The 17,630-nt window shown below is 28.5% G+C and overlaps 2 protein-coding genes across 2 annotated transcripts; one reads left to right on the forward strand and one right to left on the reverse strand.

Moving 5' to 3' along the window:
• The first annotated feature begins 1,917 nt into the window (after positions 1-1,917).
• LOC126654093 (non-specific phospholipase C2) lies at positions 1,918-11,313 on the forward strand. The gene is made up of 5 exons (XM_050348148.1): positions 1,918-2,409; positions 4,119-4,506; positions 4,949-5,168; positions 9,674-9,853; positions 10,928-11,313. The coding sequence occupies exons 1-5, from the start codon at positions 1,955-1,957 to the stop codon at positions 11,236-11,238; spliced, it is 1,554 nt and encodes a 517-aa protein (XP_050204105.1). The 5' UTR covers positions 1,918-1,954; the 3' UTR covers positions 11,239-11,313.
• An 890-nt stretch (positions 11,314-12,203) lies between these two features.
• On the reverse strand, positions 12,204-15,813 carry LOC126653938 (hydroxyproline O-arabinosyltransferase NOD3-like). The gene is made up of 9 exons (XM_050347941.2): positions 15,689-15,813; positions 14,875-15,427; positions 14,418-14,485; positions 14,090-14,291; positions 13,693-13,790; positions 13,521-13,590; positions 13,369-13,440; positions 13,148-13,261; positions 12,204-12,511 (listed from the first exon to the last, which is right to left on the reverse strand). The coding sequence occupies exons 2-9, from the start codon at positions 15,277-15,279 to the stop codon at positions 12,440-12,442; spliced, it is 1,101 nt and encodes a 366-aa protein (XP_050203898.1). The 5' UTR covers positions 15,280-15,427; positions 15,689-15,813; the 3' UTR covers positions 12,204-12,439.
• Between the last annotated feature and the right edge of the window lie 1,817 nt (positions 15,814-17,630).

Raw genomic sequence — 17,630 nt, forward strand, 5'->3', positions numbered from 1 at the left:
ATCTGATATTTAGAACACTGTTTAAATCTGAAAGGGTTCAGATTCAAAATCATATATAGTAAAAAATTTAAAAATTTAAGACTATATCTATGTGGTGGATATTGGATAATCAATGACAGCAATTTGATTTAAAAGTCTTACATTCATTTCATTTTAAATGTAAATAAAGAGTAAATCACTTCTAAAAGGCACCCAAATTTCACTAATAATAGTGATAAGTTTTGGGCAACTAAATCCGATTTTCTAATAGTTTAGGTAAAATCCATTAACAGCCAACTTATTATTAACTAATAATGATTCCAATAATAATATTTACAATTTTGATAAACTAGTTCTTTTATACATTTTTATGAAAGTTAATTTAAATTTATCAAAAATATAATATGGATTTCTTATGAAGATTTTGTATGCAAATGAAAAAAAGGAGAGTAAACTCCTGAATAGGTCCCATCTTTAATCTTTTTTTGATAATTAATAGGTTCCAAAATTTGAGATTAAGTGCAAACCCTTTTAAGTTTAATATTTATAATAATCTCAAAAAATTAGTGTTTATTGCTTAGAGAAAATCATTTACTCTTCAGTTCACTTAAGTTATTTGAATTTGAACTTTTTTTTCAACAGTTTGTTTCCACAAAATATTAAAAACGTTATATTCAAATATAAAAAATTATATCCAAATTTCTCTTTTATATGTTAGAAGCTACTAAAAAATGTTCTAAAAAAAAGAATTATCTAAAAAATGAGACAATTATGAATTCCATTAAATGATAAAAATAATAATTACATTTTTAATATTAATCAAAGAGACACGATTATGAATGAGCATTCAATCTGTTCAATTAAAACTAGATCAAATAAACTAATTTTATCTCCTTAAACAAACCAACCAACCAAACCAATTAATCAAAATCTTAATTATAAAAAAAAATCAAATTCTTAAAATACAAAACTGAACAGACCAAATTAGTCGGTTAATACGGTTAAACCTACAAAAATATAAATAATAATAATTTAAAACAAATAAAAATAAAAAAAATAAAAGATATTAAGTTAATTTAATTAACTAAATTATTAAAACTCTTAACCGTAACCGAACCAATATTTTGTATTAATCGAACAAACATACCGACTAAATTAACTCTAACATAATTACTCAAAATAATCAATTAATTAAACTTAACCAAATATTTCCCCATCATAATACACAATTAAACGTTAGATATTTTTTCAATAATTAGTTTCGCATTACGTGCTATGCACGTGGCTCGTAACTCCTCAATGAACATATTAGTAAATTTATTATAATTATATCAATTTTTATTTATAATTAATATTAAATTAGTCAAGAATTTTTGTAAAAGTAAATATAATATACTCGGTTATTAAATTTGTTTCCATATTAAATTTATTCTTCTTTTGGTTTTATTATAACCATAATAAATAATTAACTTAATTTAATTAATACTATTTTTAAAAATAATAAGATAAAAATTTAAATAATAATATATTGACCAAATACAATATTTTAATTTTTTAGTTCATTCAAACTAAAAAATAGGTATTCCTACTAATTTGGAGAGAATTTAGTTATTTTTTATATACTAAAAATTAAATTGGAGATAATTTAGCTACCTATTCTAATTAGGACTTTAATTATAATAGTGATTAATTAAATAACTAATTAGTTAATGATTATAAAACTTTTATTTAGTAGTAAACTGAAAAGGATTATTCAGTAAATTTGTCTGTCCCCCCCATCCGTGCTTTTATATATAGTATAGATATAGATAGATATAGATTACACCTTAAAAAATCTATGTGAAAAGAGAAAAATAGGTAACAGAAAATGACAAGCAAAATCCTGGCAATAACTCACTCACTGACTCACTATATAAACAGTTCACGGGCAATAAATAAACAACTTCAATTCAATTATTCTTTAATCTTCAACAAAATGCCGATCAAAAAATCTTTTTTTCTTCTAATTTTAATCATCTTCTTCAATAAAATCAATGCAAATCCGATAAAAACCATCGTAGTCCTCGTAATGGAGAATCGTTCGTTCGATCACATGATTGGTTGGATGAAGAAATTGAATCCAGAAATCAATGGCGTTGATGGAACTGAATCGAATCATTTAAACGCGACGGATCCGAGTTCTGGTAAATTCTTTTTTCAGAATCAAGCTGATTATGTTGATCCTGATCCTGGCCATTCGTTTCAAGCTATTCGAGAGCAGATTTTCGGGTGTAATGATAGCTCGAAGGCGCCGTTAATGAATGGATTTGCTCAGCAAGCTTTTTCTATGGATCCTTCGTTGAATATGTCGAGAGATGTTATGAATGGATTTGTTCCTGATATGGTTGCTGTTTATCAGAGTCTTGTTCAAGAATTTGCTGTTTTTGACAGGTAATTTTTCAAATTTTATTTCGGATTATTGGCATATTAAATCTCATTATTTTTACGTTTGTTGCGATTTAATCTCATTTTTTAAAATGTTGTATTAGTATATTTTCATTTTGTGACGTCGTTTTATACAGAAACAAAGCCTTTTTACATATAGTGTTACGGCTAGCTATACAGTCTAAAGGTGCGAAATATTAAAAATGTGATGCGACGTTTAAAAAAAAATGCGATGTTTAATTTTTATTTTTGGAAATTGAGTTAGAAATTGTTTTTTGGAAATTTGAAATGTTTGATTTTGGAAAGTGTTCTTGTTTTGGATTGAATTTCTTTTACTTTGCTTCTACTTCATTGATGGTAGTATAACTTTTCACACCTATCTTTTTTCTGTTTTCTGCTTCTTGTTATTCGAAATATCTCTTTCTCATTAATTGAGGGGTTTAAATACTTGGGTGGTGCCTACATTTTGCAGTATATTTGAAATTGACATCTAAATTTTAATTTATATTCTTGTGGTACTTGATCTTTAGTTTTTATTTCAAGTAAAAATATATTGTTTCATCCGTTCTAAATAGATAGTCACTATTTAAATTCTGTTTGTCTCATATTATAGGAATTTAATTATTATTTAAGTAATTAAATGTTATATGTATCCTATAGTTAAATATAGTATCTTAAAAATAAAATAATCACCTAAACAAAAAAATTAATAATTAATTAAATAAAAATAACTCTAATTTTTTATAAATTAATCCATTTTTATATTTGTCATAAACTCCTTATTCATTTGAGATGAAACATTTATTTCAATCAAATTAAATTAATGTGATAACTCAATTGAAACATATTTTTAAAGTATATATGGAAATTGATCCAACAACATCTCTAAGAAAAGTTTTCAGTCGATTTGTTACGTCAAATTTTATTTGAACTTGGATAAAAATTTAAAATATGATATTAAAAAGATACAAAATTAAAGTTGAAGCACGAATTTGAAACATATCATAGAGTTAAGGTACAACTCGGATATTTAATCCTACAAGAGTGTCCCTACCTTTATTTTCACCTCAATGACAATTTCACTAATTGAGCCTAGATAAATTCTTATTGGAATTCTCTCAAGTTCTTCTATACTTGCTTGGCAAATAAGTAATTGATGCTAACTAATTAACTAACTAATTGGTGAGTCAAAGTTATAATCCTAGTAACTAGCATACCATGCGCAAATGTCCAATTTATAAATTTAATTTTTTAACAATATAGATTTATTTGTAAATTTTTCTCAAGTACTTTTCTTATCATCTTTAATTTTAATTTTCCCCATTGTTTAGAACAACTTATTTATCTATCCACACGTCGGACAACAAACTGTTAGTTTATGGGTTCGATTTTTCCCACAAGCATTCCCTCTTTAATTATATAAAAAAAGCTTTATAATTTATCAAATATATCATATTCTAAAAGTTTTGCCATATGTAGCATCAATTTTTCGATCTTTATCAAATATATTGATAATTATTTTAGAGCTGATGTGACGTGATGACATATGTATACATCTATATATTAATTAATCCTGCATGGCATATATAATATCACGCCACATTATTTTCAAACCGACTGTAAACATAGTTGGCGAAGGTTAAAATGATTTTAATATATATAACATGATTTTAAATATAGTATGTGTGGCTAAATTCATTTTTTCTAAACTATAGGTGGTTTGCTTCAGTACCATCATCAACACAACCAAACAGGCTCTATGTCCATTCAGCAACATCAGCAGGAGCAACCAGCAACATCCCAGCATTGCTCATCAAGGGTTACCCTCAAAGAACAATTTTTGAGAATCTTGATGATAACAAAATTCCATGGGGAATTTACTTCCAGAACATTCCTGCCACTTTATTTTATAGAAACTTGAGGAAGCTTAAATACATTGGGAATTTTCATTCTTATGATTTGAGCTTTAAAAGACATGCAAAAGAAGGGAAATTGGCTGGTTATTCTGTGGTGGAGCAGAGGTATATGGATACTAAATTGCAGCCTGCTAATGATGATCATCCTTCTCATGATGTTTATCAAGGCCAAATGTTCGTCAAAGAGGTACGCTTCTCATTTTTTTCTTTTTCTTCTGAATCTTGATTGTTTCGGGTTAAATGTAAAGTAGATCAAGAAGTTTAACGTGTTTTGAAATTATAATACGAATTTTAGTTTCTGACAATAACAAATATCTTTTTTGACTATTCAGAACAACGAATAATATTCTGATAAAAAAAATATTGATGTAGATGTTGGAATAATACTGATTCGGCATCCATATCATCATTTTTTAGTGGAATATCACCCGATGTTATGAATTGTAGGAAGTTGGATATCTCGGTCATTTGAATGGTCAAAATTTAAAAGTAGTGTTTTAATTATAAAATATGTCAAAGTTCATGATTTATTCATGAGCTAATTAAAATTAAAATTGAATCAAATCAATTTTGTTAATGAGATTAACTATATAAATCCTTATTATAATAATTGAAAATGGATATTATAGGTGTATGAGACATTAAGGGGAAGTCCACAATGGAATGAAACAATGTTAGTGATAACATATGATGAACATGGGGGATTCTATGATCATGTGGCTACACCAGTGACAGGTGTCCCCAGTCCAGATGGCATTGTGGGCCCAGAGCCATTCCTCTTCAAGTTTGATCGTTTAGGGGTTAGGGTTCCCACCATTGTTGTCTCTCCTTGGATTGAAAAAGGCACTGGTAAGTCAATATTACTTCAATTTAGCTCTATTTTGTTGCCTCATCTTTTTTGGACTTTTAGGATATTATTTAATCATTATTGAAACTCGACATTAAGACTTCACAATCCTGAAGACTTTTCAGTTTCCGTTATAATATTAAAAAAGTTTAAAATTAAGAGCACATACAGGAATACGTTGAACAAATTTTATGTGAACTGCGTCTATTATGTAGGATTATAAACCATCCACTTTAAATGTAACAGTGATATTTTTTTTTTACAAATACCAATTAGTGAAAGCAACACCGTTTCTATGTAAAATATATTAATTCATAATTAATTGGTAATTTAAAAAGAAAAGATTACACCACATGTTATATTTAAATTGGATAATTAATAATTCACTTGGAGAATTTGATTCATCTAATTTTTTTTTTCCAAATATGTAAGCAACACTCATCCTTCCTCCTAAACAATAGGCCATTTGGACCAATATATATGAATTAAAAAAATATAGTTAAATAGGTTTAAATTAGTTTTTTTATCTACTTTTTCATTTTTAGATATATAAATAATATATTAATCATTAGTTTTTAATTAGTACATTTTATATTAAAACAAAGTAGTTAATTCATTTATAGATAACTATATATTTATTAAGATAAAAAAGATTTTAATTTTAACTTTTTATTAAATGTACAAGGTGACTTGTAATATTAAATGATAAAAATAATGACGTGGTCTATATTATCATTTTTTAAATAGAAGTGGTCTATAATGAAAGACGGGAAGAATATGAATTTAAGTTTCAAGTTTCAACTACATCGATTTTTTTTTTTTTTTTGTAATGGTTGCAGTATTGTGGGAAATATGTGGAATTATTCTATTAGAAATTAATAATAACACATGCAATTAAAGCACCGACGTGACAGTTAGTAATATAATGAAAATTATTACTATAAGAATTCACATGATCTATACCCTAAAGAAAGTCAATGTTTTTTTGAAAAATAAATTTCATGAACAAGAAATGAAAGAATTATTGGATTTTAAAATATAGGACAACTGAGTCCACGAAAACTTTTCAATTGCGAGCATAAATATAACTATTTTCATACCTGGTTCAAATGAATTTTTATAAAGTTTATATGTAAATAAATATGTTTTATTTACTTTTAATTATTATACTTTTAAATTTTATAGTACTATTGACTATGTTTATATTAAATGAAATATTAAATAAAATAAATTTTATAATAAAAAGTAAAGAGTAAGATTTATTTTATCCTCCGATCAAAAATATTAAGTATTCAATAGAAAATCCGAAGTTAAATATGAATTTTCTGTCTTGAATGATAGTAACAATAATAAAAGCGATAATAATAATAACAAAAATTAAAAATTAAAAACTATTCGTAAATTAGTTGGTCGTGCAATTGCTGACAGTGTATGTCTAGATAGTAAAAGTGTTCAAATATGAAATACATGCATCGAGAATTTTACCGCAATATTTTGAGTGCAATATATTGATAATTCTTTTAAAAAATATTATCCATTGAATATGAACTTATAAAAATTTATAATGCACATAAATCAATTCACACTTCTTTTCCAAAAATTGAATGAAAAGAAAGATTCTTTTCTATTCTTTTTGTTTTTTTTTTGTTTTCTTATTATATTTGTCAAATTTATAATGTGAAATGTCACCCATAAATAATGAGAAGAGGCCAAAAAAAGGTGACAATTGCCTCTTTTGTTTATTTTCTCACTTGACTTTAGAGTTTGATTATGTGAGGAAAAGAAATGGGTTTGTTAGGATATTTACGCCATAAAAGTTTTGGATCAAAGTGTTGCCAAATTTTAGATTGCTGGCACTTTAAAGGTAAGGGAAAACTTGGAGAATTGAGATCCATTGAATTTGAATCATTATAAAATCTTTAAAGTTGAATTTACACCCCAAAATAAATTAAAGTTTGCATGTTGATGATAGCTTATGCGTGTAAGATATTAATTCATGTCAAGTTCAATTTAATCATTCCGTTCATATTGAAACTAGTGTTTTAAAAACTAAACCGGTATGGCCGCTTCCGATTGAACCGGTTTAGTAAAAAATAAAAACAGACAAAAACTTAGTGGTGGATTTTAGGTATTAATCAGACATAATTGTCCTCTGCTAATTCCCTAGATCTTCTTCAACTGGTTCAATAATGAGAGAATTAGAGAATTACCTAAATAAGAAAAGTATTAACAATTACCTACCATAAAGTTTGGACTTGACTTACATACCTATCCGTGTCAGCCATTTATTTTTATACCCTATCCTATTTGTTTTTATACTTAAAAATTACTCCACCTGTTTTTATCATAACAAACTTCTTCTTTCTCCTCAAAATTTTCATCTCATCTTTTCTTTTCTTTTTCAGATCTCAAATTTTCTCAAATTTCACTATTTCTTTTTCAATATTCTGTCAGATATTTTCGAATTAATGCTTCATTACTCAAATTCATACATTACGATCAATAAAAACTGCGGATTCAGTGAAAAAAAAAGGATATAGAATTGTTCAATCGAATTATTTTACAGTTTTGCTATGTTTAATTAGGTTTCAAAGATTTTCGAGATGTTTAAATAGTTTAAAACGTAATTAAAATTATATAACAGTTGCAAACTGTTTCATTCGCTTATATTCAATTACGGTTTCAAATACAGTTTCAATTACGGTTTCAAACCGTTTACAAAGGTTTCAAACAGTCTAAAACAGTTTCTAAAAAACGCTTTTAAACAGTCTAAAAATAACAGTTTCAAACAGTTTCGAATAGTATAAAATAGTTTCAAACCGTTTACAAAGGTCTCAAACTGTCTAAAATAGATTCTAAAAAATACTTTCCAATAGTTTATAAAATAACAGTTTCAAACCGTTTACATAAAAAATAACAGTTTCAAACCGTTTACAAAGGTTTCAAACAGTATAAAACAATTGCAAACCGTTTCCAAAGATCTCAAGCAGTCTAAAACAAGTTCTAAAAAATACTTTCAAACAGTTTAAAAAATAATAGTTTCAAACAGTATAAAACAGTTTCAAACAGTTTACAAAGGTTTCGAACAGTATAAAACAGTTTCGAGAAAACAGTTTCAAACGATTTCTAAAATTAATTTAAAACATTTGAAAACGAGATCAAAATATCATTAATGAAGAACATTACGATTTTTTCAAAAAAAAAATTGTAAAAAATTTCAAAAAACGATGCTACAATAATTTAAAACACATAGAAAGAAAAAAGTAGAAGAAAAAGAAGAGAAGAAGAAGAACTTTCTCATCTATCACCATCATATTATCTCTTAAACTCTTTTTTTATTCAAATTTCTTTGTCTTAGAGTTCATTTGTATAATGTGGAAAATAAAAAAAGCAGATTCGAAAACAACGAAGAAGAAAAAAGTTGTAGAGAAAAGAAGAAGAAGAAGAAGACGAAGAAGAGAGAGAAGAAGAAGAAGAGAGAGAAAAAAGGAAAAATGAGAAGGAAGAAAGAGAAAAAGGAGAGAGAAAAGGAGAGAGAAAAGAAAAAAAGGAGAAAGAGGAAAGAGAAAAAAAAAGGAAAAATGAGATATGCATGTGTTTAAAAATAGGAGAGTAAAAATACAAATAAGTTATTTTGCTAATTGAGGTACAACTAAAAATAATAGAAAAATAGAGTAAAAAAGTAAATTTTTGAAATTGAGGTATTTAGAACAAATAAGTTAAAAAAAGGAGTGTTTTGTGCAAATTCCTCTTCAATAATTGATTTAACCAGGCCCATTTAGTTGGACTAGATTTCCAACTTTTTCTATTTTTTGTACCGGATAGCTGACCAGTTTTTGGTTCAACCGGCCTATCCGATTCAATTCTTATCTGAATAGGGGGGTTTTAAATGTTATTCCATTGGACACTGTATTTGAAAATTAAAGGTTAATTACTGAAAATCTTAATTTCGAATTTCTTTTAATGTATATATTTGCTTAATTTTTAAAAGATGGTAACATTTATCCCTAGACATTTTTTGGTGTGCTATGTCACTGGGATGATATGATACATAACGAATGCTCCTTGGTATTGGTTTCAATTTGAACGGAAAGGTAGAATTGAAAGAAAATAGAAAACATAATTTGGATTTGAAAAAACTAGAGATAATTAAAACATATTTTAAAGTTAAGGACTTTTGTTGGTAATTACACCAAATTAATGCAAATATTTATATTTTACATATTGACTTTAATTATCATATGCCAATGCATGTAATAAGAAAATATACTAATAGAGATTCAAATCATATACTTGTATTAAATTTTTGTTTTCTTTATCATTGGGCCGGAGAGGGGAACGCTTATAAGAAAAATTGAACCACGATTTTAGAAGAATGTCGTCCAACGTTTATACCATTAAAACTAAAGCTCGTCGATTACTTGTATTATATTTAATATCAAATAAATGGTACAATTTTTGTGCAAATAGAAGAGTAATTCATTTTATTTTGGTTATGGATATGCAGTTGTTCATGGACCGAATGGCTCACCGTTCCCGACATCAGAATATGAACATTCATCAATTCCGGCGACGGTAAAGAAGATCTTCAACTTGTCATCTCCTTTCTTAACTAAGAGAGATGCATGGGCAGGCACCTTTGAAGGCATTGTCCAGACTCGTAAAGAGCCTAGAACTGACTGCCCAGGTTAGCGCCTTACCCTTAAACAGGAGCTGAAATCTTTGATCTTTTTAATCCAACCAAATTTAACAAGTTGATTCGGTTTTTTAAAGTCAATATCTATTAAGGGCGTAAACAAATTAAACTACTCGTGAGTTGTTTAAAATTGACTCGAGTTGAACTCTAGCATCAATTAAAGAAAATTCTGAGGCTCGCGAGCATGAATGCTCACATAAAAAATAGGGTTAAGAAAATTTGCAGTTAATGAACTATTTAATTTTAAGAAAACGGTTACCAAGGTTTCGTTTATAACATTTTAGTAACCCAATTTATATTTTTTTTGAAACATAAGGTTACCCGCCTATTTCAGATTAAAGTCTGTACATATAACTTGCCGTTTAGTTATTAAATGTTTGTCGTTTTAATACTGATGTAAGATGAAATCAAAAGCTAAAAAGAAAGGAAAAGGTCGATATCCACGTAAGCGAAAACCATATCAAATGAGCGGGTAACCTCCCGTTTCAAAAAAGTATTAGTTGAATTACCCAAATGTTACAAAAGAAAAGTTGGTACCGTTTTGTTAAAAATGTATAGTTCAATAATCGCACATTTTTTAACCCTAAACTAATAATTTATCTTACTAAATTGAATATTTTATATCTAAATTTAGATGTATATCAAATTAATTAATTAAATTCTATATTTTATAGTAAAACAATTGCTATGCATAAATATAATAAATTTATTTGAGGGAAAATAATACTAAATTTTTGATAATTGTTTTTATTAAACTCAAGTAGCTCGGATATCATTTGAGCTTGAGCTTGTATAACACATTTGAACTCAAGCTTTGTATAACTTAGGCTTTATTCGGTTTATTTACAGCCCTACTTTGCACTAAAAATGAATTGAAAGTTTTTCTCTTAAACTCAAACCAATAAGAAATATCAATTTTTATTTTATATTTTTAAACTGAACCAAATAAAATTTATTGGTTTGATTTGATTTGATCTTTGGGCACCCCGAGCCTTGATTATTACAAAGAGAAACGGTTTCTCTTGCTGTTAATCCAACTCCTTATTGTAATTTCTATGTTAATAGTGCAACTACCAACTCCGGTCAAGATCAGAAAAGGCGACGCGAAGGAGGACGCAAAACCGAGCGAATTCCAGCAAGAGCTACTACAGCTAGCCGCAGTGCTAAAAGGAGATCATATATTGACAAGTTACCCAGAAACTATAGGTACAAAAATGACAGTAAAGCAAGGGAAAGAATACATGGAGGATGCAGTTAACCGATTCTTCGAGGCCGGCCGTTACGCCAAGAAAATGGGAGTTGATGAAGAACAAATTGTTCAAATGAAACCATCTCTCACTACTAGATCATCTAAACCAACCAGCAATCACCCATAAATGATAAAACAATGCTATAGAGCAGTTGAATATGTAACTATAGCAGCGTAAAGTAATAGAAGAAATATTGCTTTATAGGACTCTTATGCTAATAATCACTTAGTAGCTAATCCAAACATAAATTACCAAAATAGTAAAAATATAAGGGATATATTTATAAAATATTTAAAATTATAAAACTTTAAATATGTCAACTTTTATTTATACAAATATGAAAATTAATGAAATTAATTATTTTAATATACTCATAATTTAAATTCATGACTATAAATTTTATAATTATAATTGAAATTGGTATTTTAAAGTTTAATAAATATTATAAATATAATATAAACCAGCAAAAGTAAGAAAAATAAAATTAATGGACAATTGATTAGATCTTTTTTTATTTGTGACTAATTTGTAGTTTTCTTTTTACAAGAAATGGGTGTCTAGTTTTAATTATTTAATAAAATGGTCCGAAACATTTCATGTGAGTTTTCAAGAGTTACTACTGGTTTTCCAAATGTTTTGGCAACGAAACACCACTTTCTTCTTAATTCTTTTAATTTATTTAGAATCAAACTAAAATAATTTAATAATAATTATATATATTTCAAATTGAACCAGATCAAACTAGTGGGTTTGGAATTTATTTGTTTGCTTTGATTCATTTTTCACTTCAGTTTGTACCAAAAGTGTAAACTATTTCTATTTTCAAAATCAAATCAAATCAAATCAAAACCTTTTTTTTTTCTATAAATAAAAATAAAAATTGTTCAGTTATTTGGTTCTATTAATTCAATTTAGTTCGGTTTCTGCACGCTCCTACCCACAAATTATAGAGAGAGTTCAACCAATTGAAAAGAATTAAACTTATTTTGTAGTAAAATTGACCAATTTGCCACAATTCGTGACAAGTCCTCTGGAAAGCTTACAGCTTTAGCAGGAAAATTTCAAATTTACGAGTCTGAAACAATCCAAGATGTAAATTTCAAATTCTAATTTCAGATGTGACAGTAAGTGTACAAAAGAATTTAGAGGCTTTCACAATAATTATGTTAAATGTTACTTCCAAAATCCCCTCCTGTAAGTTGTAAAAACATTTTTTTCTCTATCTATAACACTCTTTGTTAACCTATAAATAGTATAAAAGAATCTGCTCGAGAGGATGTTATCGCACTAACCAAAGGCTCGATGAACTTATTAACGGACTTCGATTTCAACCACTGTTTACTGAATCCCAGCCTGGAATGTTAGCTGTAGCTTCATTTACCATCTTTACGAGTCTCGCCTGCATACAAATCGTTATTGAGAGACGACTCATAAGTTGCATACCAACATTAATCTATGTTCTATGAACTGATTCTAAAGCCATTAGCAGGACTAAACTCAGCAATGCAAATTGCAATTACAAATTACAATATTCTACAGGATCCTCATATTTCACCTATGTAGCACGGAAAAGGAAACACTGAAACGAAGATACTGGAATGGAAAATGGCGAAATGATATTTCTAAAGGAGTAGGTTATAAATATAGAGTTTTGGAGTTTCATAAGGGATTTCAGAAATATAAAAGGAAACGGTAAAATTTAGGACTCAAAAGTTCTCCGTACAACATAGTATTTCACAAATACGTACGAGATTCGAGAGCATTAAAAATAATTGGACAAACAGTTAAAGCCTAATGCTTTGATGAGCTAGTCTCAGATCCAGACGTTCAAACTAAATAAACTCATTTAAACCAAGATCTTATCATAGGCCAAAAAAAAAAAATTAAGGTCTATTTGGATCGTCGTAGTTCATAAAAGCATAAGCTATTTCCATAAATATAAATAAATTCATTATGGAGTCAAACAGGATTTAGTTTCAGTAGTATAAGATTTCTCGAATAATCCTTTAAATAAAGAATTCGGTTATATACGTACCACACTTTCAGGGACTCCTGGTGGGGGTAAGGGTAGATTCCTTGGTGGAGGACCACTTAGATAAGATCTCTTGTCAAATCGCCATTCTCCAATTTTCCCATATGTTAGTTCTCCCTAAATAATGACCACATTGTAGAAGCAAAGTTTAGTTATAAAAACTCCGCAAAACTAAAAAAGGGGAAGAACATAACAAAATTAGCAGATCATTAAAAGAGACCCACCTTCAAGTTATAGTCACATCCGTATGTGTAATGGATGATAAACCTCTTCCCAATTTCCAAATCCCATGGTGGCTGAAAGATTCATGTAATCCTTTACATATAGCTACAAGAAATGATGAAATAACAGAAGCTTTATTTTGTATTTTGAATACCTGAAGCATAAAGTCCTTACGAAGTGTATGCCGAACACCATGTAATGCTGATGCTACTGCATATGCATACCTTATTTATACAAACAGATATCAGCAAAATCAAAGCACACTTCAGTTCAAGATGTACATCAATAACCAAAAACCGAAAAAGATCTTCTCCGGTGCTACTCACATTTCTAGTACCCAACCAAATGCCTTATCAGTCTCCGGATCATCCTTCATTCTCAATGAAATATTTACCCATGTAGGTGCAATGTCCTCCAACAGGGACTGAAATAGATAATTTAGTTTGCCATGTTAATAAGGCAACTTATTCAAGTCGAAACAAATAAGCAGCATGAAATACCAATCAATAGTGACACACAATTACGAGAAGGAAATCATTAAACAGTGATTAGTACATCATGGATTCCAAGTGTCCATAAAAGCCATTTAATCTTTTCAATTTTCATCCTTTACGAATCTGACAAATAAAATTTAAATAAACAAGTGATTTGATAGTTGCATTTTATATTATTGAGTTGTTTATTTCATATAGACTATAACAGGAAACACAACAAGAGTCCTACCTTTTTTATTATAACAGGAGAATTGCCAATTGGGTCAACATTGTTCACGGGACCCTTCTCCTCAGGATAAAATTTTCTAACTATCTTTTCATGCTCAGTTGGTTTTATATAGAAAAATGGAAATGCTGCTGGATGACCTCCATGTGCCAAGTTTGGCAAAGGATTTGCAAATATATGGTCAGGCTCTGCCATTAAAATGTACCTGCACCAATCATCAAATGACGAACTTTTAGATGTCATAACTCACGGAGAAAGAAAACAACTCAAAAATCAACTATATATAATAATATATGTGTGTAACAATAGTCCATCACGATTAAAAACTCACTCTTCCTCAATTGTCGCTTTTTCCAGCCATTGCACAAAAGCCCACGGTCTATTTAGGACAATATATCCCTGGACAGAACATTAGCATGGGTAAATTTGCAGCAATAGACCGAGTGTAATCTTAAATCAAGTAAATTTGTGATATTTAACAATTTGCTACTATGAGACACCACTAATCACACACACATATTCATATGCAACATTTTTTGCTTTTGGATTCTCTTAAGCATGATAATGCGCTCAATACATAAGGAACCAATTATCAGTTTCGTTCTTGCGTTTTTGTCAACATTGAACATCATATTAAATTGCAAATGAGCTATGGGCAGAAAGAAAATTAACCGAGAGCAATATAGATGACGAAGTAAACTCGGTTCCACATTATTTTATAAACAATTGATGGTAAAGAAAAGGAAAATGCAAACATGAAATGAAAAATTCATAGTAGAAAGTCTCACCCGATCTAGGCCCTCCGGAAGAGGATCAACAACAAAGGTCGGAATTTCATCCATCAAATTGTCAGCTTTACCGGAATGCAGAATTCGAGTGAACTTCCCCATGTCTGATCCAGGCATCTCTTTCATTTTCTTATACCAGTAATACATTATCCGGCATTGCCATTGACTATAAGGAGCATCAGTAGCCGTAAGGGCAACATGAAAACTCGAACTTGACTCCCCTAACCTATTTACTTCATTAGGCATTCCCGTGACAGTATCAGATAACTCCGAACCATCTCTCGATTTCGAGCTCTTATATTGAACCGCCAATGTCAACAAATTATAAGTTGCAAAGAAAAACCCGAGCGACAAAAGTACCAAAAAGAACGGCGAAACGCGCCCCATATTTTTTCTTCCCGTCATCTTTAACTTAATAAAAAATTCACAAATCAACTGATCCTATGCTATCTAGAACACCATTTAAACTAAAATGCACATAATAATCCCACTTACACCCACTTCATATCAAAGGTCGATCAAACAATTGCAACAATGAAATCTCAATATCAATCTGCATTAAAAAATTAACTTAGAAATTAACATAAAATATGATGAATCAATGTAGCATAAACATACTGACACAAAAAATTTAAGAAAAAACCCAGATGCTGAGAAGTAAAAAGAATGAAAATTTACTCAGCAAAGACAAGAATTCAGATTTTATTGCTCAATGGGTAGACATAGATCTAAGTTGGGTATAATTTATAATTCATAGAAAATTTAACAATAAACATGAAATAAATGAAATACGATATCATAAAATTCAACTCACCAAAGAGCGGAAAACATGCCAAAATCGATCGATCGAAAGCGAGTTTAATAGCTACAAGAAGAAGAAATGGGAAGTGTGAAGTGTAAAGGCGAGATTTTGGGATTTGTCAACTGAATAATTTAGTTTGACATGCAAGGAAAAAAGAAAAGTTGACTTTATTTATAAATAGTAGGGTGCACCGATACTCGATATCTCCAAAACCGAACTAAAAATTGGCCCGGAAATATTCAGGACTGAAAAATATCCGTTGACCATTGATTTTTTCCGAACCGAACTGTATCGAAAATTTTATTGTTACAGTTCTGGATCTTTTATAAATAATCGTATCGAGAATCGAACCGTACCGAACCGAAGTACCGAATTTATACCCAAAAAACAGAAATTATATATATATATATATATATATATATATATATATATATATATATATTATTCTATTTTTAATTTTATTATTATATTCGTATTAACTTTAAATTACTAAACATTAAAATTGATTTATAAAATTAAATAATATATATTAAAATTTTAGTTTATATATATATAATATCAATTTACATAAAAAAACAAAATTACTTATATATTTTAATAAAATTTATATGAATTTGTCAAATATTTAATAATTATTAAAAATATTTTTTAAAAATTGATATGAACAATTCACATATAAATTATTTTCTATCATTGACCAAATTACATAGTTTTTGTTTTAAAAATGATATAGTTTTAGACTTGAGAATATATAAAAGTACTCTTATCAAATAATCAAAACTTTTAAATTAAATCGAACGATAATATATATATTATGTCTTTTTATTTTATTGATGATTATTTATTCATGATAGTTGAACATAAAAATAAATAAATAAATAAATGAGTAGCTAATTAATTTTAAAAATTAAAATAATATATTATAATATAATAGAGATTATATTTTCAATAAAACAATGTCTTTGGTTCTAGTGATATTCGTACCGAACCATTAGAATCGAACCGAAGCGTATCAAAAAATAAAATCTCCAAACCGAACCGATTATTGGTACGGCCCCGAAGATTCAATTTTTGATATCTCCGACTTTTGATTTGGTTCCGGAGATTTGTCAATTCCCGAATTCCCTCGAACCGTGCTCACCCCTAATAAATAGTATGTAAGGATTACACCTTTTATTTTGGCTAAACCTATATTGGGTCATTAAACTATGCCATTTTTAATTATTTGGTCTCTCATTTTTAATTTTACCTCTCTAAACTTCTATTTTGAGCAATTGAATTCTTAAATATCTATTTTTTTGGCATTTGAGTCCTTAAATATTTATTTATTTTACCAAATGGATTCATAAATTTCTATTTTTTTTCAACTATTAGGTCCTTTTGATAAAAATAAAAATAAAAATTTAGGGACCAAAAAAGACAGAATTAAGACGAGAACCAAATAATTAAAAATTATATAGTTTAGGGATTACAAAATGGGTTTAGCCCTTTTTTAATGTTAGAATTATTAAGTCATATAATTAATATTATTATAAAAAATTACCCTTTTTTTATGTTAGAATTATTAAAAAAAAAATCATAGTTCTTCCTTTCCTTCCTTCTTCTTCGTGATCTTCTTCTGTTCTCCTTATTGGTGTTCGCGACCTCAGTGTGTTGATGGCGTCATCGATCACCGTAGCTATATTTGTGCAGAACTGTTTCAACATGCCACCGATAGTCTGATTGATTACCTCCTGTAGGGTTGAGTCAGAAGCCCCTCTTTGGCGAGGTTCTATAGTTCCGAACCTTTGAAAGTAGATGGGTGACGATCGTCCTGTTTGTGAGGGAGCTACTACTGTGAAGGGACAATCGTTGGGTGTTTCCCAGATGTATTGATTAAGTGGTCATTTTTCTTTAGTTACGGGATTTTGTGGGTTCTTTTTGGTTTTCGTCATCGTGAGATCCAATTACTAAC

Source organism: Mercurialis annua, linkage group LG6 (genome assembly GCF_937616625.2).
Source record: "Mercurialis annua linkage group LG6, ddMerAnnu1.2, whole genome shotgun sequence".
NCBI lineage: Eukaryota > Viridiplantae > Streptophyta > Magnoliopsida > Malpighiales > Euphorbiaceae > Mercurialis > Mercurialis annua.